Here is a 27,855-nt window from a genome sequence, read left to right on the forward strand (position 1 = left end):
AATACTACATGTACCCAAATTGTCATGGTATGTGCTATGCTACATAATATGATCTTGCGAAAACAGCTGCAGCAGGACCAGCATAGGGCTGGGCCAAACAGCCCCCCACCATTGCCAAGGCCATCACAGGCAGAGCGTGACTCGGAGGAGGAACAACCTGAGCCTGCCCCAGTAGGCAGAAGGAGGCATGCCCAGTATGCCCTGGCCTTGGCAAAGAGGCAACGCATAGCACATACACTGGCTCAGTAAGAACCCTGGGAATGATACCCCATCTGACTCACTCAAATAATAACAGGGATGCCTAAAATGACATGACCTGCTCAAAAACATGTACAGAGAGTGTAATATGTGCATCGAACAGAGGCAGCCCTGCAGCACCACCTGAGGCATGAATGCCATGTGTTAAGTAATGTACCACCATGTACTATATGCACACCTGAGGACCGTGACTAACATCCTACCCTCACCAAGCATCATGCCACAATATGACAATGAGATGATCAATTGCAATAATTGGCTGAAGTATTGCAGTTAGTCAAAGGGGATCCAATGTGTGCCAGCCTGAGATGACATGTTGAGCATGACATGATGCTCCACCTGCTAGGACTGGCGTGCACCTATCAGTGCAGGCCGTATGGATACTGGCAAAGGCTGTTGTTACCCACAGCGTGCCCTGAATAGGTAAGGCTCAAAACACAAACCTACCTCCATAGGTATCAGAAGGGATAAGAACCTAGATGTAATGCTACCCAATGCCAGAAGTCTAAACAGAAGATGCATGCAGTCTAAACTCACCCAGTATGGAAAATGTTGATATCTTTGCTGTAACAGAAAACTGGATCAAGGCTCACAACAGCACCCTAACACTACCAGGTTACACCTCATACTGTGCTGTACAGCCTCAAAACATGGAACAAGTTACAAAAGGAGGGTGACTAGCAATAATTGTCAAGGATAACCACACCCCCATGTTGGTACCACAACAAGAAGCAGTATGGACTAGCCATGGTCAAGTAACAGTGGCTAAAACTGCCCCCCAGTTTATAGCCTGCCACAGACTACCATCCCAACACCAGGAACTGCACCTGGCCTATGTTGGAATACATGAATATATCAAGTCCTCCAGACCACATTATATTGGGTGACTGAAAATACCCAGACATAGACTGGGAGCATTATACTAGCTCCAACACTGTAGGACAAAAGTTCATAGAATCCATAAACCAAAATGCCCAGAAACAACGTACCACTCCCACAAGAAGGGTAAGCATACTGGATGTGATAATCAGCAACATGGGTACTGGATGGCAAGATGAGAAGTGCATTGCTCACTGGTAAGACCAGACCATAGAGTAATCACACTGGATATACACATCCTGACCACAGTCCCTGACCAGAAAACCACAGTGAAAACATGTGTAAAGCAAAATTTGCACTCCTCCAAACTGATGTGGAATCCATTAAAGGCCCTGTGCAGGTGCAAAATATGGGCCACACCTCAGAACCTGTTATACAGGCATTCCATGAACTCTGCCAGGAATGCTTGGATTATGCAATCCTAAATTAAAACAAGACACAATGCCATACACACAGGCACCTGACATGGTGGACACCAGCCATAACCAAACCATGCAAGAGAATGAGGAAGCTACTACATGATAGAGCAAACATAAAAAAAGAAGTAATCACTGATCAGTAGTATGGCAATAAAATATGTCCACACATACAATCCACTAAGGCCAGCTACAACAAGTTGAATCTGTGAATTTTGAGGCAATGTTACACCTGCCCCAAGTACACAGACAACCCTCAACTCCCCCCAAGAAATACAAATATATGTGAGAGATGCAACCATCTATCCAAACTGGAGGCTGAGCTCCCTAAACTCAGTACTCCCAAAACTAGTCAGGAGGAGAAGGTAACCACACACACCACAAACCCAGTCCCACATAGACCTATCACAACTGCAAACCAAAGACATAAACACAGAAAAACATTCCCGGAGGCCCGAATTACAAACACACCACACCGACAAAGGCCTCCAAAGCAGACACCCAATCAAACAACCTCCAAACATAGCACATGCAACACATAGTACACAAAGCTGGTGTGCCAAACAGTCACAGGCCAGAAGGAGAAACAACATGCCTGATACAGTTGTAATAGGTGACTCCATAGTGAGACACGCTGCTGTCCCGCACACCAGACTGAACAAGGGAAAGGGTACAGTAAGCTGCCTGTAGGCTGCTACAATACGCCACATAACACAAGTATGCAGGTCACCCCAAAGCAAGTAGAAATATAATGCAGTCATAGTCCATGCTGGTGTGAATGACCTGAGATGTACCTCCCCGGACTACATGAAAAGAGACATAGATGAGCTCTCCGATTATGTATTCCAGGCCGATATGACACTGACTGTTTGCAGCATCCTACGCTCATCAGGAATGATGCCACAGTACAAGCACAATTACTGGTGTCATTCCAAGGGGATCCAATGTCTGTCTGCTTGGGATGTCATGCTTGACAAGCCACGCAGCTGTTCCAGGGATGGCTTGCACCTGTTACCCCTGGGCGTCTGGATATTGGATAAGGCTTTTGCCACCTCCATAGAGCCTTTCATAGGCAAGGCTGAAAAGACTAACCCACCACCCTACAAAACATAAGTGGAAAGAAACATAAGGGTAATGCTGACCAATGCCAGATGTGTAAACCTCAGTATGCATGCTCCCGAGGCCCTCCCCAGTATGGAGAACATCGATGTCTGTGCAGTGACAGAAACCTGCTGCAAGCCTCCTGACAGCACACCAGCACTACCAGGTTATACCACATATCATGCGTTATGGCCCCAAAACCTGGAACAAAACATAAAAGGAGGGTGAGTATCCATTATCAGCACAGACACACATACGTCCAGGTAACTGACAATGCACAAGGCATTGGAGTCCACCCATGTGCAACTAACCGTAGGCAAGACTGCTGTACAGTCTGTAGCATGCTACAGACCACACTCTCACACACAGGAACCCCACCCAGCCGTCCTGAAGACACTGGACAGTATGAATGTCCCACCAAATACCAAACAAGGTACTCACAAATTACCACATAGGTGGTAAACCATTATGTATGGAAGGAGTAATCAGGGACCTAGGGACACAAGTGGACAGTAACCTGTTATGTGACACTCACATTGCCAATGTGGCTAGGAAGACTGTCTATATTGGACACCGTATCATGAAAGGATTCACATCTACATCAACAGAGGTCATTGTGCCCCTATACTGTTCTCTTATCAGACCCATAATCTAGTACAATGCCTCATTTGGGATGTACCTTACCTGACACCTGCAGCAGTTAGAAAGACCTCAAAGGTACCTCACCAAGAGGATAAAGGGTCTCAAATATATGTCATATGCTGCCTGGCTGTAGACACCCCAGCTGAATGCAGTCACATACTGCCTACACAGAGGCATTGTATGTCTGTTGTACAAGGCCATGTCCAACACAGGAGTAATGGACATGCTCCACCCCAGAAAACTCAAAGCCATTGGAGCTGTGAGAGTGAGAGACGTCAACCTCAACACATAATGAAATAGGATGTGCTGGAGGGACAGATACATAACCCAGAGGCTCCCCACACCCTGGAACAGAATCCCACTCCATGTTAGGCAGAGCCCCTCACTGACACTCTTCAACAGGAATCTTGCCAAGTGGATGGATGATCGTAGATTTACACTGAGGGTCTTCACTGTGTCACGTCTAGACAGAGGCTCAGCAAAGCAAATCATAAATGGCCATAATATTCACATAGCAAGGGGTGGCGAAAGCCACACACACTCTGGCTAGGCTTTCAAATGCCCTAGGGTGGATAGCCTAGTATGAACCTATGAACCTATGAAGATACAAATTGTACAGGACACTAAGGATAATCCCAAGTCTTCCACAACTGATGGTAGGAACCGTGTTGGGAATTCACAGATATGCTCTGAATCACACAAATATTACAAACAACATACCAAACACACACACATATTGCCAACATACATCCTGACAGGTGCAGTGCAAACCCCCCCCCCCCAAGAATGCAAAATATCTATCCCAGCAGACTGCTGGCCCCCTGACATTGCAGATGCTGAGGTAACAGCCAGCATCTACAAAGCAAAACACACAGCAGCAATGGTATGAGATGGTGTCCTGGGCTGAGTCCAACATGGACTCCAAGAAGAATGGAATGCCAAATCACACTACTGCTCAATGTCAGCCTTACCACAAGATATGTACCCAAAGTGCAGTGTACAACAACAGTGGTCATTCTCAACAAAGGTGTTGCCTGAATGGATACTGAAAACTACAACCCCAGAATCCTGAGAAGCTCGGTCTGCACAGCTATGGAAAGGATCAGCATGTACCGCAGACATAAAGATATTGGGGACCTACTGACACCGGACCCTACCCAGTGTGGCTTTCTTAAGTGCAGATCCTGCCCCTAAACATGTTTGACTCATTTGAAACAGTCATTAAGGTCATTGATGAGGGCAATGTGGTCCACACAGCGTAGCTGGACCTTGCAAAGGCTTCTATACAATACCCTATGTGTTCATTATAGATATGCTCACCAGCTTAAATATAAACCCCTATGTCAGTACAGGGTTTGCAAACCAGACCAAGGACAGAACTGACATGGTCAGACATGCTGCAGCCATGTCAGACTACAAACCAGATATAACTGGCATCCCACAAGGCTTGGTCCTGGGACCTCCCTCGTTTGGTATATATGTCCCATAGGTACAGGCCAACATGGAAGGACTGTGTCTGAACATGTTTGCAGAGGACTACAAACTGCCCACCATATCTGACCCTCCAGCTGACACAAGCATCACACAAAAGGGCCACATAGAAACAGACAACTGGTTCCATAGCCATGTCAGCAAGCTAATTGCAGAAAAGTGTATAGTCAACCCCCTTGGATATACAGTAAGTGCCCACCAATTACCACATAGGTGTTAACCCATTATGTACTTAACATGTAATGAGAGACCTGGGGACACAAGGTGATAGACATCCTGCATTGGACAAACATGTGGCTGCAGTGTTTACAGAAACATACCATATACCGACCTAATCATGAAGGTTGTCAGATCTAGATAAGGGGAGGTCATTGTGGCTCTGCAGTCATCCTTTATCAGCGTTACAATTGACTACAATAGCCCCTGTGGGATGTACCTCAGCAGACACCTCCATCAACTGTAAAGTCCCCAACAGTACCTCACCAGGAGTATCAAAGAGCTTGCACAGATGCCATGTGTTGCCTGATTAAACAAACTGCAGCTACACACACTGCCATACTGCCCACCCAGAGGCAAGCTGTGCCTGATGTATAAAGCCATGTCCAAGCTGGAATCAATAAACATGCTGCACCTTGTACAATCTGAATGGCAGTGAGCTATGCACATGAGAGACCTGAACCCCAGCACTGACATACATAGGACAAGCTGTAATGCATGATCCATAACACAGAAGCCACCCCTACTCATGAGTAAACTCCCAGTACAGGCTATCCATAGAGTCACTCATCGATTCTCCTCAAGAGGAATCTTGATGAGTGGATGGGAGATGGTAGGGTTACCCTGGGTATCACTGTTATGTCACAGGTAGACAGAGGCACAGTATACTAACCATGACATATGTCATGGCAAACTCCACTTACAATGTGGGTCGAAGGACAAACACACTCTCCGACTAGCATTAGAAATGGCCTAGGGCACATCGCTAGTGTTTGCAAATGTACACCTATGTTGTGGAATACACTACCAATGTTGGACAAGCCTGGTTTAAGTAGTTCGTATCTGAACATAATGCAACATGGTCAGATGTGCACAACTGGCCCCTAACCAGGCTGTTGTGCTCACTATGGAAATGTAAAGCAGTGATAGGACTAAAGCCCAGGATACTGTCCACCACAGTCAAAGTACTGAACCAGTACACTATATGGTACTACAGTGTTAGGTCAGTATGAAAGGATGTTGACAACTGTATGCAAAGTATCCCATGCAAACCCTACAGGCACAGTATAATCCCTGTTGTGTTCACACACAAAGCAGTCGGACAGTAACTACACAACATGACACACAACACACAACCATAAACGGGAGATATTTGTTGAAGTTCACACTCATCCACAAATGTGGTGGGCTGCAGAGTTCAACATATGGAAAGCTCACACTGGGCATGCTCACACACTTTGATAAATGAGACATATGTCAGACAACATGCCATGGGAAGGCTGAACTGGGCATGCTCACACACTTAGGCCAAATCTCAGTTTAGCAGTTGGCCACACATATCTGGTATTTGTACGTGTTATTCCAGGAACCAACCACATTACAGCAATCTGCCCAGTGCACACAGTTAAATGACCACAGAGACATACGTGATATAGTGGATCCCTCCCATATGCAAACATCTTCCACAGATACACAAGTTGTTCATACAAACAGGGAATGCTATGGCAATAAAGACCTGCAAACAGTCTATCAGCAACAAATAATGTGCATTTGACAATTAAACATATGGGTGTAGAGGTCAACACTAGGCTGTTTGCCCTAGGGAATGACAGCTTAGCCAGAGTGTGCTTGGCATCTGCCTCCCCAGTACAGTAGGCTACTGTGCCACTGTAAAGTAGGTCACATAAGGCACCGTGTGAGGCTAGTGTGCTGTGCCTCTGTCAAGCAGGGACACAGTGGAGATCCCAGGGTTTGAATTTGCTAAGCCACAGCCATGTTGTTGGTTTGTGCTGGAAGAGGGTTGCTGAGGACCTCTAACAGTAAGTGGGCGTCAATAACAGACTGAGGGGAGCCTTATCTGCATTGTCTGGACAATTTCACTGTCAACACTGTGTCCTGATGATTATGAGGCAACTGGGAAAACACACTACCTGATGCACATTCCCCTTTCTAAACACTGATGATGTCAGCACCCTATAAGTATAGCAGGAGAAGAGAAACCTCCCAATAATGCGAATAGCATCCTCCGGTAATACGTCCGTCTCGAGTGTCATAACATAGTTAGGTAGGGGTGTGAATCCTGCAAATGCTTAGTGTGTATAGAGGGGGTTAGTGTGTGTGCAAGTCTGTATGAAAGAAATATCCCTTTTGGCAACTAGGAGAACACACTACAGGATGCACATTCCCCTTTCTAAACACTGATGATGTCAGCACCCTATAAGTAAAGCAGGAGAAGGGAGCCCTCCCAATAATGTGACTAGCGCACTCTGCTAATGCATCCATCTCGAGTGTCATAACATAGTTAGGTAGTGGTTTGAATCCTGCAAATGTTCAGTGTGTGTGGAGGGTGTCAGTGTGTTTGTAAGTCTGTATGAAAGAAATGTCCCTTTTGGCAACTAGGAGAACACACTACAGGATGCACATTCCCCTTTCTAAACACTGATGATGTCAGCACCCTATAAGTAAAGCAGGAGAAAAAAAACCACCCAGTAATGCCAATAGCGCACTCCACTAATGCGTCTGTCTCGGGTGTCATAACATAGTTAGGTAGGGGTTTGAATCCTGCAATTGCTCAGTGTGTGTGTATGCAAGTCTGTATGAAAGAAATTCCCCTTTTGGAAACTAGGAGAACACACTACAGGATGCATATTCCCCTTTCTAAACACTGATGATGTCAGCACCCTATAAGTAAAGTAGTAGAAGGGAAGCCCCTCAGTAATGCGAATAGCGCGCCCATTTCAAGTGTCATAATATAGTTAGCTAGGGGTTTGAATCCTGCAAATGACAAGTGTGTGTGCTTGGATGAGAAAGGTTAGTGTGTGTGTAATTCTGTGTGAAAGAAATGTCCCTTTTGGCAACTAGGAGAACACACTACAGGATGCACATTTCCCTTTCTAAACACTGATGATGTCAGCACCCTATAAGTACAGCAGGAGAAGGTATGTGGCATGGACAATGACTGAGTCATATGTGTCCATGCCTCTGACTGACCTATATGCTTGTGTTATTTGGTGGACCATAGTGCCCCACGGGCATATCACTGTGACCTTCACCTTGTCCAGCCTGGTGAGCATGACCTCACTGTACCAGACAATAAAGGTACCTAACACAACTGTGGCAGGTGTGTTGTCTAGCCATACAGGCTGTGACTGTTTGGCACACAGGATTTGTGTGCTATGTGTTATGCGTGATGTGTTCTGGCATAAAGTATGCCTGTGTGCCAGCTGCAGAGGTGTCTGCCGCTCAGGCAGGATGCTATTCTTATGCTCCACGAATGGCCCAGTGTGTTCACGTGCTTGTATTGCTGTCAGTGTAGGTCTACATCAGACTGGTATTGTAGTCACTGTAGTATTTCATGCCACCTGACAGGTTATGCCAGTACTGGGTTCAGAGTGCTTAGTCCCCAGTTTGGCTATGTGGTTCCATCTCATACATGTGTTGTACGTCCATGTGTAGGGGAGAGGGTTGACTGTGTACATGTGGCAGCTGTGACATTGCCACATGACCCACATATTCCACAACTGTACCATAGAGGTGACTGACAACTGACCTTTGCACATGCTACCATAGTATTGGGATTGCCATGGTGATTAACAGCACATAGGGCCAATGGGGAACAAGGTACATAGGTTCATAGGTTCATACTAGGCTATCTGCCCTAGGGCATTTATAAACCTAGCCAGAATGTGTTTGGCTGTCACCATCCATTGTAAATATATCTTGCCATGCCCTTTTTCGAGGTTAGTATACTGTGCCTCTGTCTAACAGTGACACAGAAGTGATACCTGGGGTAAACCTACAATGTCCCATACACTCATCAAGATTCCTCTTGAAGAGAGTCAATGAGGGACTCTGCCTAACTTGGACTGGGATTTTATTCCAGAGTGAAGTGAGCCTCTGGGTTATGAATCTGTCCCTCCAGCATGTCCTATTTATTTCAGTGCTGAGGTTCAAGTCTCTCAAGTGTGTAGCTCGATGGGATTTGGATATTCTCAGGTGCAACATGCCCATTAATTCCGGGTTTGACATGGCTTTATACATCAGGCACAGATCGCCTCTGAACAGGCGGTATGCCACTGAGTAGAGCTGGGATTTCTTTAACCAGTCAGCATATGGCATCTGTTTGAGCCCTTTGATCCTCTTGGTGAGGTACTTTTGGGGTCTTTCCAGTTGCTGCAGGTGTCTGGTAAGGTACATCCCAACAGGGGCATTGTACTCAATTATGGGCCTGATGAGGGATGAGTAAAGAGGCACAATGTCTTCCCCTGATCTAGATGTGAATCCCTTCATGATGAGGTGGGCTATATAAAATGTCTTTCTAACCACTTTGGCCACATGGTTGTCAAATGAGAGATTGCTATCAACTTGGGTCCCCAGGTCCCTAATTACTTCTTCTGTACTTAATGGATTACCACCTATGTGGTACTTTGTGGGCACTTTGTTTTTGCCAAAGGGGATGACTATACACTTTTTTGCATTCAGCTTGAGGCCATGGCTCTGGCACAAGTTGCCTGTTTCTATGAGGCCCTTTTGGAGGATGCTTGTGTCGGCTGGAGAGTCGATTATGGCGGCCAGTTTGCAGTCATCTGCAAATTTGGTCAGCCACAGTCCTTCCGTGTTGGCCTGTACCTCCGATAAATATATACCAAACAAGAGAGGTCCCAGGACTGAGCCTTGTGGGACACCACTTGTAACTGGTTTGGAGTCTGGCATGGCTCAAGCAATTCTAACCATGTGGGCTCTGTCCTTGAGCCAGTGTGCAATCCATCTAGTGACATAGGGGCTTATATTTAAGCTGGCGAGCTTCTCTAGAATGCCCGAGTGGGGTATTGTATCGAAGGCTTTTGCGAGGTCCAGGTAGGCTGTGTGGACCACCTTCCCCTCGTCAATGGCCTTGGTGACTGTTTCAAAGAAATCAACCAGGTTTGAGAGGCAGGATCTGCCCTTAACAAAGCCAAACTGGGTATGATCCAGTGTCTGTAGGTCCCCAATATCTTTATTTATGAGGTCCATGATGATCCTTTCCATAGCTTTGCAGACCAAGCTAGTCAGGCTTATGGGGAGATAGTGTCCAGGATCTGTTGAGGCATCACCTCTCTGTAGAGGAGCCACTGTTGCTGTACACCACTCTTTGGCCACATATCCTGTAGTAAGGCTGGGATTGAACAGTAGTTTTATGTTTGGTTGCAGCTCTTCTTGGAGTTCATGTAGGACACAGCCCGGGACACTGTCTGGTCCCATTGATGCAGTGTTTATTGCTTTGGAGAGGGCGGCTCTTACCTGAGCATCTGAGATGTCAGGGGGGCAGCACTCTGCTGGGATAAATATTTGCCCAGTCGGTGTGGAGGGGGGGGGGAGAAGTTTGCGCTGAACCTGTCAGCTAGAATGTTGGCAATGTCTGTGGGTTTGGTGTTTCTATTGACATTTTGGACTACCTCTGAGCATATCTGGGAATTACCACCCAGGTTCCTAACATAACTAAAGAAAGCCTTGTGATTATCCTTAGTGTCCTGTGCAATTTTCTCTCGAAACTGGCCTTAGACAATCTTATGAGTGCCCGTAGTTATTTGCTAATACTGATCAGTGATGCCTTCCCTTTTTGGGATTTTGCTGTATCATTTAGTAGCTTCCTCCTTCTATTGTGTAGTTTGTTTATGGCTGGGGTCCACCAGACAGGACGTCTGCCTTTGGAGGATTGGGTCTTGGTTTTATTCGGGATCGCATGATCCATGCATTCCTGAAGGTGTCCATAGAATGCGTTTATAGAGGAATCTGCAGTCTGGTCTGTAGTTTCCACAGGCCCGGGGGCTTTGAAGGTTTCCACTTCAGTTTTGAGGAGTGTGAATTTGCTTTAGAGAAGATGTTCACTGTGGTTTTCTGGGCAGGGGGTGGGGTCAGGATGTGAATATCCAGTGAGATTAGTTTATGGTCTGATCTTACCAGTGAGGGATACACTTCTGGTCTGGAGCATAGAGTCCCCATGTTGGTGATGATCAGATCCAGTATGTTTCCCCTTCTTGTGGGAGTGGTAACAAGTTGTTCCATAGCATTTGAGCTCATCTATTCTAGGAATCTTTGGCCTAGGGTGTTGGAGCTAGAGTCATGCTCCCAGTCTATGTTTGGGTAGTTGAAGTCGCCCAATATAATGGTGTTTGGAGAGACCTTCATATTTTCTACTGTTCTCAGGAAGGCCGAGTGCAGTTCTTGGGTTTGGGAGGGTGGTCTGTAGCAGGCTATAACCTGGAAGGCAGTTTTACCCATTGTTAGTTGCACATGGATAGTCTCTGATACTTGGTGCTTTGCCACCAACCTGGAGGTGTGGGTATCTTTGATGAATATCAATACTCCCCCTCCTTTTGTGGTTCGTTCTAAGTTTTGGGGCTGAAATGCATGGTATGAGGTATAACCTGGTAGTGCTGGGGTGCTCTCAGTAGCCCTGAACCAGGTATCTGTTACTGCACAGATATCAATGTTCTCCATGCTAAGGAGAGTTTTGAGTGCATGCATCTTGAGGTTTAGACTTCTGGCGTTGGGTAGCATTACTCTTAGTTTCTTATCTCTTGTGATACCTATGAAGGTGGGTTTGTCATTTGAGCCTTGCCTAACAAAGGCACTATGGGGTAGCAAGAGCCTTTGCCAATATCTGAAAGCCCAGGGGTGACAGGTGCAAGCCGTCCCTAGTGAAGCAGGTGGTTCAACAGAAGATGAGCATGTGAGGGTGTAGTGCCTGTGATTAGTTAGCAGTGGCATATATGACTGCTCATGTGGACAAATGCCAGGTAAGTCATATGCAATGTGTCACAGGCAACGTACATGTGAACAGGACAAACAGTGACATTCTGTCAAGTGAGACATGGACATACATATAGTAAGCTATGCAGATGTCACTAGGAGTCCACAGAAGCTCTGTAACTATGCATTGCAGGTGGGATCAGTATTCCAGGGTAATTGCAAGCAAACATGCATGCAAACAAAGCTACAGTAAGCAGGGCTGCATGTAGTCCATTGTACAACAAACAAGCTGTACCACTTCCAGTAGGTAACACTGCAAATATGCAGGCACTATGCACATGTACATGGAAATACACAGGTCAGATGGCTAGGGTCCAGTCTCAGCGCACACAAGTGTACAGACCATGTACAGTCAGGATGTACAATAACTGGATGGAAACCCATGTGCTCATACCTGCAGTAATACACATGTCAAATAACAGACACTGAGCCTTCACTCAGTGGTTCCATACTTAGTAGGATGTATGCTACCTGGCCTGCCACCACAGTATCCCTGACATGTATGGGGACTCTCCTCCTGTGACAGTTAGTTTTGTGTGTTGGGGCTGTCTAGCATGGTATGAGATGTGAGCTTGCAGTGCTAGGGTGCTCCTGTGTGTCCTGTACCAGTCGTGTAGTACTGCACACATATCAACATCCTCAAACATCCGCATTGCAAAGTCCAGTGTGGGCAACATGCCACTTGCAGTTTACATGTCCATCATTGTGTATTAATACTTTCATTACCTTATCCCCTGTGCTACCTATGTATGTAGCCTTCTGTTGACATCCTTACCACCAGTATGCCAACATGTGCAGATGATACACTATGGTACTTACCATGGGTGTAGACAACAGTACATGACAATCACACCCTTACTGCATCAGGCATGCTGTGATATACCCACAATTATTTCAGCACACAGTACTGTTAACAACATGATACTATTACTACACGTCTATGTAGTCACCCTGTGCATCAGCAACATGTTAACCTGTACCTGCACTGATGTTACAGATTGCAGGAGGTGGCACAGTTTCATCAATATTACAAGTGATGCACACATCCACACATGCACAGGTCCAGACATGCACACATGCACACATGCACACATGCGCACGTGCACACATGCACAGGTGCATACATGCACACATGCACACATGCACAGGTGCTCACATGCACACATGCACAGATGCACACATGCACACTTGCACACATGCACAGGTACACACGTGCACACATGCACACATGCACAGGTGCACACATGCACACATGCACAGATGCACACATGCACACATGCACAGGTGCACACATGCACACATGTGCACGTGCACACATGCACACATGCACAGTTGCACACATGCACACATATGCACGTGCACACATGCACACGTGCACACATGCACACGTACACATGCACACAGTTACACACAGTTGTACACTACTCAGTATGCATGATATCAACACACAGACACAGACACACCTGCATGCATACACAGAACACTACTAAGTGAGCCTAATATTACTATTACTATCAAGACTGTTAAAGGTATTGTTAATACACACTCACGAGCATGGATAGGCTGCAATGCTGTTACACCGGAGGGACCTGCAGAAGTGAGGAAACTAATGTCAGTGGGCACAACTGTGCCATTGTTACTGAGTATGGTACAGGTCAGTAGTACAACAGTCGCCTTTCACAGGTCAGCTGCTGATATTGAGGATATTAAGGGTATATAATAAGGGTAATGCTGCTCAATGCCAGAAGTCTAAACCTCAAGATGCACATCCTCGAAGCCTTCCTCAGTATGGAGAACATCGATGTCTGTGCAGTGACTGAAACCTGGTTCAAGGCTCCTGAGAGCACCCCAGCACTATCAGGTTTTACCTCATATCATGCATTCCAGCCCCAAAACTTGGACCGAACCACAAAAGGAGGGGGAGTATCCATATTCATCAAAGATACCCACACCTCCAGGTTAGTGGCAACACACAAAGCATCGGAGACCATCCAGGTGCAACTAACCATAGGCAAAACTGCCTTACAATTTGTAGCATGCTACAGACCACCCTCTCAAACTCACGAAACTCACACAGCCTTCCTGAAGACACTGGAGAGTATGAATGTCTCTCCAAATACCATCATATTGGGAGACTTCAACTACCCAAACATAGACTGGGAACATTACTCAAGCCCAAACACCCTAGCCCAAAGGTTCCTAGAATTCATAAACTCAAATGCGATGGAACAACTAGTCACCATTCCCACAAGAGGAGACAATATACTAGACCTGATCATCACAAACATGGGGACAAAATGATCCACACCGGAAGTATATCCCTCATTGGTAAGATCAGACCATAAATTAATCTCACTGGAAATCCACATCCCGCCCTCACCTCCTGCACAAAAGACCACAGTGAAGGACTTCTCAAAAGCCAACTTCACACTTCTTAAGAATGAAGTGGTATCCTTCAAGGTCCCTGGGCCAGTGGAAACCACAACCCACACTGCTGAATCCTTTGCAAATGCCTTCTACGGGCACCTTCAAGAATGCATGGATCATGCAATCCCGAATAAAACCAAGACCCATTCCCCCAAAGGCAAGCACCCAGTCTGGTGGACCCCAGCCATAAACAAACTTTACAACAGAAGGAGGAAGCTACTACATGACAGAGCAAAATCCCTAAATGGGAAGGCATCTCTGATCAGTACTAGCAAAAAACTACGATCACTCATAAAATCATCCAAGGCCAACTTTGAGAGAAAAATCGCAAAAGACACAAAAGACAATCACAAGGCCTTTTTTAGCTATGTTAGAAACCTGGGTGGAAACTCCCAGATATGCTCAGAGTTAGTCCAAAATGACAATAAATACACTGAACCCACTGACATTGCCAACATTCTGGCAGATAGGTTCAGTGCAAATTTCTCCTCCCCCTCCCCCCCAAAAGGAGAAAAAAAACTATCCAGGCAGAGTGTAGCCTCCCTAACATCTCAGATGCCCAGGTGAGAGCTGCCCTTTCTAAAGCTAAAAACACAGCATCAATGGGACTGCACGGTGTCCCGGGCTGTGTGCTACATGAACTCCAAGAGGAACTAAACTCAAACATAAGGCTGCTGTTTAATCTTAGCCTTACTACAGGATACGTACCCAAAGAGTGGCGTATGGCAACAGTGGTCCCACTTCACAAAGGCGGTGCTTCTACGGATCCTGGAAATTACCGCCCCATAAGCTTGACGAGCCTGGTCTGCAAAGCTATGGAGAGGATCATTATGGAACTCATAAACAAAGACATTGGGGACCTACAGACATTGGATCCTACCCAATTTGGCTTTGTCAAGGGTAGATCCTGCCTTTTGAACTTGGTCGACTTTTTTGAAACCGTCACTAAGGCCATTGATGAAGGTAAGGCAGTTCACACAGCCTACCTTGACCTTGCAAAAGCCTTTGACACAATACCACACTCGGGCATCATAGACAAACTCACCAGCTTAAATGTAAACCCATATGTCACGAGATGGGTTGCAAACTGGCTCAAGGACAGAACCCACAGGGTCAGAGTTGCTGGAGCTATGTCAGACTCTAAGTCAGTCACAAGCAGTGTCCCACAGGGCTCAGTCCTGGGACCACTCTTGTTTGGCATTTATTTTTCCGAGGTACAGGCAAACATAGGAGGATTGTGGCTGACAAAGTTCGCAGATGACTGCAAACTGGGTGCCATAATTGATACTCCAGCGGACACAAACATCCTTCAGAGAGGACTCATAGAAATGGATAATTGGTGCAGAGCCATGGCCTTAAGCTTAACACCTAAAAATATATAGTCATACCCTTTGGGAAAAACAAGGTACCCACAAATTACCACATAGGTGGTAATCCATTAAGTACGGAAGAGGTAATCGGGGACCTAGGGACCCAGGTTGACAGTAACCTCTCATTTGATACTCACATTGCCAAAGTGGTTAGGAAGACCTTCTATATTGCCCACCTTATCATGAAGGGTTTCACATCTAGATCAAGAGAGGTCATTGTGCCCCTGTACTCATCTCTTATTAGGCCAATGATTGAGTACAATGCCCCATTTGGGATGTATCTTACCCGACACCTGCAGCAGTTGGAAAGACCCCAAAAGTTCCTCACCAAGAGGATAAAGGGTCTTAAACGTATGTCATATGCTGCCCAACTGAAAAAACTCCAGCTCTATTCAGTCGCATACCGCCTACTCAGAGGTGACCTGTGCCTAACATACAAGGCCATGTCCAATCCGGAATTAATGGACATGCTCCACCTCAAAAATTCCAAATCCATCAGAGCCACGAGAGCAAGAGACTTAAACCTCAACACAGAAATAAATAGGACATGCTGGAGGGACAGATTCATAACCCAGAGGCTCCCTACACTCTGGCACAGAATCCAATCCATGTTAGGCAGAGCCCCTCACTAACTCTATTCAAGAGAAGTCTTGACGAGTGGATGGGAGATCGTAGGTTTACCCCGGGGGTCATCTCTGTGTCACTACTAGACAGAGGCACAGTAAACTAAACCTTAAATGGGTGTAGTATTCTCATCCTAAGGGGCCACACACACTCTGGCTAGGCTTATAAATGCCCTAGGGCAGATAGCCTAGTACGAACCTCTGAACCTATGAACCTATCACACTTGCACATTAAATACTATGATGACAGCTACAAACCAAGGACACACCTCACACATGCATTAACTACCAGTGTATACAACAGTCAACTATACATATGGCATATTACCTGCACACTCATAGTCTTGCTGCTGCGTGGCTCCATCCTCCATCATAATGCATGTCTGCTGCTGTTGTTGTTGCTGGCGGACTGGAGCCACTACACTCATGAGTAGTCCCTCCAGTCTGGTGAGTGGGGGATGTGTAGCCATCCCACCACCTGTGGCGACCTGTTGCCTGTGGATATCCGACGCACACTGACGGACATTTCTGATTAAATCACTGCAGTGATGTTGTACCTGCTCATATGTCCTATTATGCGTGCCTATGTCATTTACCCGATGGACCAGGTCTTGCCACAGTGCAGCCCTCTCCTGCTGATTCTGGCTGGTGCGGGAAAAGAGTATTACATAATCCTGCACCAGGCTCTGGTGTATCCCCTCATCCTCAGCTGCGGAGTAAGCTAGATTTCGCGGGTGAGCCATGTTCCTGAAAAAGAAAATAACCTGATATCAGCAATATATGTCAGCAGAATTTGGCACACATACTACACATGCTACTCGACTGTTATGATACAACATATCTCACATATATAGCATCTGTCTGTCTATTGGTGGATACACATGTAAATGGCCAGGTATCAGTGCTCAGCCAGCAACTGTGCAACAGTACCTGTCACACTCCATATGACATACTACCAAACCCCAGCAGTCAGAACACTGATTCAGGTCCAGAGCACCTCCTCACTCTGGGGGTTTGTATCTAGGTACTGTATGGCCTACATCATCAACTACTGTGAGCTGACCACAAACTAATTGCCCTGGATATACATATCCCACCTCCACCCCCAGCACAAACAACTATAGTGAATAACATTGCAAATGCAAACTTTACACTTTGTAACAGTGACATGGTATCCTTTCAGCCCACTGGGCCAGTGGAAGACACAACCCACAATGCTGACCCCTTCACAAATGCTTTCTACGGACATCTCTGAGAATGCATGGATCATGCAATCCCATATATGACAAAGACACTCTCCACAAAGGGACAGCATCCTGTCTGGTGGACCCCAGCCATAGACAGATTGTATTACAAAAGATGGAAGCTACTGCAAGACAGAGCATAATTCCATAAAGGGAAGGCATGTCTGAGCAGCACTAGTAAGGATCTATTTTTCCTCATACAAACATCCATGGGCAACTTTCAGAGGGAAATCAAGAGGGACACTACAGATAACCACAAGGCCTTCTTCAGTTATGTTAGCAACCTGGTCAAAATCCCTCCACTATGCTCATAGTTAGTACACAACAACAAATAATTCACTGAAACCACAGATATTGACAACATTGTGGCAGACAGGTTCAGTGCAGGTGTCACCCCTCCCTCTCCCCCAAAATAAGACATAGTTATCCCAGCTGACTGTAACCTCCCTGTCATCACAGATGTCCAGGTGAGAGCCGCCCGCAGGAAAGCAGAATACACAACATGACTGGGACCAGATGGTATCCCCGGTTGCATGCTACATGAACTCCGACAGGAGCTAAACACACATATAGAAGTGCTATGTGACACCAGCCTGACTACAGGATATGTACCTGTACACTGGCGCACAGCAGCAGTGGTTCCACTCCACGAAGGAGGCACCTCAACATACCAATACAATACAACACAATACAATACATTACAATACAATACTATACAATATGCTATTGCCCCTGGGACTACAGCAGCATACTGTTCTGCTACCCTGACCATTGTGACACATGTGGTGTGATGGTACCTGCTGCTGTCACACAGTTACACAGGGTGACTCATATGGCATATTACCTATCTGACTAACATTCAGCAGGGGTATGTGTGACATGTACTCATGGGGAGTCTTGCTTCTTAACACTGTGTGGTTTATTGCAGGGTATGTCTTATCTGTGGGTAGGAACCTTTATCTCCACATGTGCTCTCTATTGCAGTGGCACGGATGACACACAGCAGTCATTTAGGTTGTGGGTGGTGTGAGGTGTTACTATGGTTGTTGTACATCTGTTATGGGTGTGACTTACGTATGTAAATCCAGGAGTGGTAACCTCTATGTGGGTAGTATGTGTGTACTCTGTGGTGTTGTCAGTCACTGTGCATTGGTAATGTGTTTGAGTGCATTGTCACAGTGTTGTACATGTCAATGCGTCCTTCTCCATATCTGTAGCTGTCATGTGAGGTACATACCATGGCAGCCATTATGTGGTGTGGAGGGGTACACTGACCTACATGTCCATAGCTGACACACCATGTCTGCTGACACATACCATGTGCAGGTATTCCAGGAATAGTGTGCCACTGTGAATATCATTGGGGGGACTATTGTACACATTTATGACCCTGTTCACCCCTGACACATGCAGTGGTGGGCAGCCAATCACATATCTGGTGGTTACTGGTGTAGGTGATTTGAAATGGGGTATGGTACTCCAGTTTTGACACTGGTGTTCACTCCATGCCTTTGTCACCAGGCACCTGTTGCAATACATCTGTGCACATGTGCCTCACTCAGAACATATATACATCTCTCTCTCTCTCTCTCTCTCTATATATATATATATATATATATATATGTATATAGATATATCTATATGTATATATATATATATATATATATATATATATATATATATATATATGTCTGTGTACATATACACATATATATATTGATGTACATATATTGTTATAGATATGGAGAGGGGGGGGGTGTGTCAGAGAGGGGGTGAGAGTGACAGAGGGGGTGGGACAGGGGATGTTGAGGTCGTCATATACAGTCATACCTGTAGATAGTCAGATCAGTCTGTCTATGTATATGTATCTACATATATCTATATCTGTATGTGTGTATTACATATATATGTTTGTACATATTCTATCTACATCTCTCTATGTATTCCTACATCTCTCTCTATGTATGTATACATATATGCATATATATATATATATATATATATATATATATATATATATATATATATATATATACATACATACATATTCATATGATATATAGGTATATCAACATGTTTGTTTACCATACTGTGTACACACACGAACATACTGCTAAACATACATAACTGTGAAACCTACTTTGTACATTGCACTACAACCTACATTCAACCTACATTGATATGTGCACATAGATGCTCTCACATACAAATGCATGTACAGCCTTCACTGATAGTTGCTGTATGTCCCCTGCCCTTTGCACATCTTCATATACATATGGATACAGACCAATGACACATATGGAGGGTTCACAGTATGTAGACCTTTATAGTATTACTTTACATTACCTGTGTTTGTCACAGCTGCTTGTGTTGCCGTCTGGTTTTGTGTCCTGCTGCTCCACTTGCCAGTTGTCAGCTTTCAGGTGGCTGTTGCTGAACAGTTTTGTTTGTGTATGTTTAATTTCGTTTTTCTCTGTCTCTGTCTCTGTCTCTCTCTCTCTCTGTCTGTCTCTCACTTCCTCCTCAGGGTGCGATGAAAGTATTGCATGTGTGGACTGGGAGTACAGCATACTTTTGTAGGTATCTGCATATGTCCATGTGATGGCCTCTGCACCAATTGTTAGCCAGGATTTGCTAATTGCATGCAGCCAGTTGTGTACTGATTGCAGTTCTCACTGTGATTTCAGAACAGTGCTATAAAAAGGTATGTGAGATAGGCATAGCCCTTTCAGATTTTAAGGGCAGGGACCATGCTGGTATGCTGTGGAAAATGTTCTGTGAGTGTAAAGGTTGGTATCTCTCTCATATTTCCAGCTGTGTTGTAGATTAACATTTCTCCATTCATTTCTCCAGTTTCCTGTACTAACTGTGTATGTACACTGACACCTATGACTACTACTACTGTTAATGTGTGTGTGTGTGCTTTCCTTGCACTTTTGCTTGCACTTTGTTGCTATGGCTTCAATATTTGCCCTTTACAGTCACTACTTGTATGCCTGCTAGGTGTCCCAACTGTAGTGTGCTGCTGTGGCTTTCCTATTTTCCATGTACATTCACACCTTGGAATGCTTGCTATATCTGCTAGGGTGTTACAGCATGCAGTGTGGTCTGGCCATGGTGTGGGCCTTGACATCTATTAGGGTATTTGAGTATGCTGCTGAGCAGGCCCCAGAGACTCTCAGGTGCATCTGTTATCTGCCTCATGGAATGATACATATCAGTGGGGTACACCCATTAAATTGTCTGGTATGCTGCAGTTGTGACTGTGGGATAGCATGAGCATATGTATTACTACACTTTTTCTGCCATGCAAGTGGTGCATACTTTCAGGACTCCATAGTTACCATTGCATGTGTTGTAACACCTTTCTGCCTACTGTTTGTACATTTCACATGGAGTCTGTGGGGCATCCCTGTAACTCATTCACTGTTGCTATGTCTAGGCTCTTAACTATTCAAATATGATGGTGTCTGACCTCTCATGTGTACAAATATTTGCAGGTTGTCCACATTTCTGCCTCATATTTTGGTCAATATCTCATGCACAGCTTTTTCTGGCAAATCACTCTGGGCTCAAGTCAGAATATAGTGACAAACATTTAAGTTTCAGACTTCAGACCCTTCCAAACATCCCACAAAATACAGAACCTGTTACTCTCTGAACTGTCTAAGTTTGTTGTAACATTATTTGTAATGTGTCCCTGGTTTTGGCCCTTTGCTCCACATATTTTATTACTTGGTCCGGATGTGTTCCTGTAAGAGGTTGTGGGGTATGGGCAGTGATTATCCTGCTGTGAGTATGTGTGTGGCTTACATGGTGCTACAGTGACATTATTACCTACTAGCTACCAACTAGCATGGCTGTTTCTGTTCACACACTACTATCATAGATATCCACTAGATTTGACAGTAAATATACATGACATGCTTTGTGTACTACACATCCTATATTCCCTTTACATTCATTCCTACTATTACATGATATATTTATTTTAGCACAATGTTCTTGTATAACAGTCATGGCTTAGTGGTAAGTCATGCAGACTACTGTTTCCAAGGTCCTGGGTTCGGGACTGACAGTGGGATTTGATTTTGCTTTTGAACTGACTACAGGACCTGTCAATCAGAGTGACTAAGGCACTTTTAAGCAGTTGTAACCGGGTAGCGCTGGTTTGCGCAGAGCTCATGCATGTGCACTGGCATTCAGCTCCGCGCACACCCGCTTACAACCGCATAAACGTGCTTACTCTTGCGCACACCCGCGCTGTTTTCTTTGAAAGAAATGAAAATGGGGAGACAGGAAAGTGGTGAAAAAGGGGTCACAAAGAGGGTAAGACAGTAGGGAAACAAGCTTGGGTTTTGCAGGAGGGATGTAGGTAAGGCCCATAGCTGCCCATTTCTTCATCAGCAACAGCTGTGCATATGTTTGTAATTTGGTGTGACATTTGATACCTTCCACCCCTGAGAGAGGTGTAAGGACAACAATAATACTTGTTGTACAGCCAATTGTAATTGATAGTTTCCATGTCCGGCCGACATATGTGCAGAATGGGCAGCTATGTATAGGGCGTAATTTTTTTATAGGTACAGAGTGCCCTTTTTTTTTTTTTTTTTCAGGTGAGAGTGGTATGTCAGGTGAAGGAAGTCGGTATAGCTGGGGAGGTAGGTTGGGTAGGTCAACAGACAAGACAAACAAGACACATACAGGGGTGTTGTATGACACATGTGGGGGGGTTACACAATTGACGGGGACGGATGTTTGGATATCCAGAGCCCATGAGCCCACAGATGGCAACAGTGGAACTGATTTCCCCACCCATGGGCAGTTGCCACTGTTCCTTCACTGCCCAGGATGGGGCTGTGCTGGGGGCTGTGTAGGCCGGGCAACAGGCATGCCCATAAGTTGTGCAACCTGTGCCTCAAGCTGGCGTAGGGGCCCAAGAACAGAGTCCCGGATCTCCCTACGCACCACAGTCCGGACGCTACGGAGGGTGAGTGGTGGTTCTCCTCCAGCCACGCTTGCAGAGGGGGGACGGGCCCCATCCCCTGCAGCGCTTCCACCCGCAGGTGGCACAGGGCCACCGGTGGAGGGTCCAGACTGGGCACTAGTGCCAGGTGCACTCGCCAGCTGAGGTGGGAGAGGTGGGTCCGCTGGAACCCGCCTTCCCTGTCATCCTATGTTTTGCATTATGTCATGACAGTTTGGGTTAGTAACATACAATACCATTCGCAATTAGTTGTAACAGCATGCATTAGTATTCCCATTAACCAAACACCCAGATATTCACACCATTGAACAGCGAGCATGACACATGCATAATTTGAACAGCAATACACAGTCCAACAACATGCAAGGTTGATTGATGGCAACAGGCCATCAGGTTTGGATGTATGAACAGGGCAGATGCACCAACAGACATGCAAATATTTATGACCCAACAGGACAAATGTCCAGGGGTGTTAATTGTGATTGCACTTACCAATTTCACGTGGAATGGATTATATGTGGTTATAGGGTGGGGTGAAGAAAATATTATTAACACCTTCGAATACCAATACATATGCTGTGCATTTCTAATAGCTACAGATATATACACACTACTGGTCTAACGACAGTTTCCTATATGATAACTACTTCAATTTGGTGATAGGACTGTTACTGCTACATCAATATACATTTTATTGTTATTCATACACGTTCATATCTGGCTTTGTTCAGCTACATCATCCTGCTACATTTGCTTTATATAGCTATAGACAACTGTGGATGTTTGATATTTCAGACAATCATACTATCTGCATATTGCAGACTGAGAGCAACATATCCAGATTTTGGGACACACATTCCAGCTGCAGCGACACTTTGGACACATTTCGCAGTTTGGTTCTACTTGTCAAATTCATTTCATTCTGTACTGACTGCAGTATACTTTATTCAGGGGTTATTACTACTTTATTGGTGGATTCATAACTCTTTCTCACATTCTCTCACTTGTTTTCATTTTACTATTCAGGATGGAACTTATGTCTAGGCTTTATTGACATGTTTTACCTGTAGTTATTACAATCCTTTCCAGCAGTCTCACTTCTGTCATGTTTCAGTATTTCAACAGGGATATATTTCACACATGTGATTTGCTCATCTTCTGCAGCTGTACTTTTCAGCCTGCTGCAGGTTGTGTACTATTATATTACAGGTGGGGCATCTTTATTTCAGACTTTATTTCAGGCATTTTCATTTTTCTGTTTGGATTACAGACTGCAACACACTTTTGTAATCAAGCAATACTTGCAAACACTTTTACACTGTTACTTGCACATTTTATTACTTAGTGACTACACTGCACTCTTTTGCTAACTGTCATACTTTGATATTTCTTTACAGTTACTGGGAGTGGATTACTGACCTGCCTGGTGGTGCAACCGCACCAGCCTATCGCCATAGGCTCTGCGGTTCACAGAACGGACACCTGCAGCTGTAATATAAATGAAGTAATATTGGAATACACATCTCCATAATATCGGCTATTTTAATTTCTTACATACATAATTAAATGTAACTTAGTAGTGGGACGTTGGGCATTTGCCAGGCCTCCTGTATCCAAAGGTTCAACTGGTCCTGCTTGCGTCTCTTCAGGTCCGCATGGTGGTGACGGACCTGCTCACCAGTCCTTGGAATCCCTGTGGCACTGGTGATATCATGAGCCAACCGGTCCCACGCCTCAGCCCTATATGCTCCCCACAGGACCTGGCCCTGCATGAGTTGGGCCTCATGATTGTGGACTAGGAGCCAGACCATGTATCTGGACTCCTCAATGCCCCACCTCTGTGCTTGAAAGCAACTACCCTCACCTACACCTGACATTCTGGCTGCAAGTCAGTTCTACAATCGTTTATGCTGTGTATTCCCGCCTATGGGGCTTATATATGCCGTTTTTCCCGCACTTATCTGTGATTGGCCATTTTGGAATTATATCCACTTCACAAAACCTGCTTTGTCATGCTCCACTTTCTATTCATTCCTATATATTTGCTATTACTGCATTTCTGAGTACAGCTGTTGTGGCTTAGTGGTTCAGTACCTTGACTATGGTGCATGGTATCCTGGGTTCAAACCTGGCCACTGCTTTTTTATGACTGTCTAGACAGGCTAGGGGGTGTGTCTGTGTAAAGGCAGTTTTGTTACAGCTTGCTCAACGTTGCCAGTCGGTTAGCTTGTTAGCGCAGTGCGCAGCTCCGCGCAAACGGGGTGCGCTGGTTTACGCCTCATTTGGCTGTCAGCACGCATATTACGCTCAGCTCAGCTAGGGTCACACAGTTTCAGCGTGTTAAACCACTGCTCACCTACAGGCACTCATTTTGCACCTGTTAAACCACTGCTCACCTACGGGCAGATGCACTCACCTTGTTAAACTGTAGCTCAGCTATAGGCACATCTGGCATTTTTTATTGTTTTGTTACCTCACATTTCTTCAAAATAAATGGACTATTTCATTACATTTTACATAAAATGTGATTTTATATGTGTACATATTTGTCAGGGACTTGTTTCATGCTTATTTTACTAAAAATAAAATTGATGTTGTGGGGGCTCGAACCATGGATGCATGTTCTTCAGCCGACGTCTCTACCGCTATGCTATTGCTTTTTGACTTACTTTGCATATGTAGTTCTTATATGCTTTCCCACTGACTGCTAACTGTGGCTGCGCTACGGGCACGCCCGAGCAAACGAGCACACTCACGGACAAACATCTTTACGATTTAAAAAAAATATATAACATGTTCATTTATATATTTTCTGCTCATAGTCTGTGGGGGCATGTGTTGTGTTGTGTTTATTCACATTTCCATGTACTCTGTCATGGGTGTTTACTTTGGGCACTTTTACTCTTCTGGGGGCGTGTCCGCTTGCAGGGCTCAGCCTACGGACACGCCCCCTACTGTCTTACATGGACCGTGTTAGCCTTAGGTGTGATTCAGCATGCCCTCATGCATATGCATGACATGCTGACATCACACCGTTTAACTGCAGCCTCCGTGTAAGCCTTGTAACTCTTAAACGGAGGCTTTGTGAATCCTTGCCTATGATTATTTTTCCATTGAGTTCTGTCTTTGTGGTTTGTTTGTTTGTTGCTTTGGAGCTATCTCTGGTTCAGTCAATAAAAAGCATATGTCTATTGTTCTTTTTTTTTTCTTCTCTTTTGCATTTCTTCATTAGCCTTAACATAGGAGTTTAATGCATCCTCTATCGTGGCATCTCTCTCTCTCTCTCGCTCTCTCTCTCTCTCTCTCCCTTTGGCTGCAGCAATATAATGGTCAACTTCAGCACTCACTCACTTGATTCCTTTCTTGATTGCCAATGTTAATTGTTTCATGTATCTTGTCTGCAGGCCCTTGAGGGAAAATGCAACCTTATCACCATGTGATCTGAAACCAATCCCAGCGACCTTTTATAAACTCAGTGAAACATCTAACTTCTTCAATTTTTTCCAGCTTTTTGTTAGCAATATTATTATGCTATATTCACTGGCCAGCTACTACTGCTAAAATTTAAGTTACATTCTTTTTCTCTCTTTACATTCTAGTATAAATGATGCCACCACTGTCTGGGAATTCTGTTGCATTTATATAAGTAAGGCTGTCTTTATGCCTCAACCAAAACTACTCTGAATTAATGTAGATGAACAATATATGATATGGGACTATAAAGAAACAATAATTATTAAAAACATGCTTAAGGAATCTGTGATCCTAAGCCACACAGTACTTGAAGCCTTTAGTCTCTTAGTTTCAATGGTGGGTATATTGAAAAGCATGCATTTCTATGCCTAATTTTTTTGGGATCTTAACAAAAGTCATTTGCTGGGAAATTTGCTGGAACCTTAACAAAAGTCACTTGCTGGGTTGCATCTACTTTGACTGATTATTACTTATGGTGCTGTGTGAAAATCTAAAAACATACCTTCCAAATGTATTCTGGATATTAATCTTTTATTAATCATTTTATCACATTAATAATGAAATGGGTCTTATCTTATTTCTATAAAACACATTCAAAAGTATCCTTAAATACATACATACATGCATACATACAAACAAAACCAGTCACATTTGCATAGTGCACAGAAAATCAGAAAATATGAATTTTTTTGTTAAACTCCTCACTGGAGTCCTAGCAGAAGACTAATGTAGGTGAGAAAATGTTTATGTTGATCTTTATAAGCTGGATAACCAAATGTTTGATATATCTTCATTTCAGGCATCATTTATTGAAGAAGACAATCAGGTGACATACTCTAATATTCAGACAGAAAATAATCCAATTAATTTTTCTTCAAATTCCATTGCTGTAGCGATGAACACAGAACTGTATTCAGTCATTAAGAAATCACCAGAATGAAGCAGAGAATATTCGGTTGGACTGCAGCACACACATGTCCCTAAATTAAGACGTGTTCCCACTTTTATTATTTTTTTTTTCATATAATTAAAAGGTGTGAAGCTGAATTAATAGATGTTTTGTTACTTTTTAAGAGCGACTCTAATTATGACTGAAAAATACGAAATTATACTTTATCTGAGTCATTGTAATGGATACTTTAACTGAGTCATTGTAATATCAGAGGAATTTAAAAGAATTCCCTAGGTGTCTTTAAGGAAACCGCACTTGATATCAAAGAAATTGTAGCATGTGATATTTTTTATAATGAATGTACATGATAGTTCATGCAACAGGGCCCAATGACTCAATATTGGTAAAAAACAGTCACACAAGCTCAAAAAATCTGACAAATTGCATACTGCAAGGCATTTGGAAGAAAACACCATGATCACCTAAGAAAAATCTGCAAATGAACCTGTGATTATGATAGAGGTTAAACTACTCCTACAGCTCAATCAACTGTTCCCCAAAACTCTGGGACTCCTCTTTCACAGAAGGAATATTGTACTCATTAACTGGAAATGTGTCAAATGCAACATTGTACTTAACTGTGAAGGTGTAAATAGATTTGTCTCATCCATTAGTCTATACTATTTCTATCTTTCTTTCCTGTGTTTCTATCTCTCACTAAAAAAGAAGTTATGTACTTACCATAACATTTCATCTGTGTTGTCCATCCTGATTTATCCTTGACATATGAGTTCAGTTCTGAGCATCGGAATTGACTAGGCCCTTACTACAGCCCGTGAGAACTAAAAAACTCTCAAGCTTAAATCCTACCCTGAATGCTCCTTTCCAAATTACCTCAGATCGAGTTTGCAGATAGAGAAAAGAACAGAAAGCATAATCCTAAAACAAACCATTTATAGAGACCATATCTGGTGTTAGATGTGAAAAAAATGCACAACTAGTACCAATATTCATTACGCCAAAAAACCTGATTGGAGGGGATG

At 44.4% G+C, this 27,855-nt stretch overlaps 1 protein-coding gene across 4 annotated transcripts in view; it reads left to right on the forward strand.

The window, feature by feature from the left end:
• The window catches only part of LOC122813738, a 244,931-nt gene extending 217,964 nt beyond the window's left edge, over window positions 1-26,967 (forward strand). For all 4 annotated transcript variants that reach the window (XM_044086209.1, XM_044086212.1, XM_044086211.1 and 1 more), the window contains one exon: window positions 26,720-26,967. In XM_044086209.1, coding sequence (XP_043942144.1) covers window positions 26,720-26,860 — 141 coding nt within the window. In that variant the 3' untranslated portion in view covers window positions 26,861-26,967. The remainder of the gene's footprint in view (window positions 1-26,719) is intronic.
• The last annotated feature ends 888 nt before the right edge of the window (window positions 26,968-27,855 follow it).

The sequence above is a fragment of the Protopterus annectens genome, chromosome 10.part0 (assembly GCF_019279795.1).
Source record: "Protopterus annectens isolate FY-2018-M chromosome 10.part0, PAN1.0, whole genome shotgun sequence".
Taxonomy (NCBI): domain Eukaryota; kingdom Metazoa; phylum Chordata; order Ceratodontiformes; family Protopteridae; genus Protopterus; species Protopterus annectens.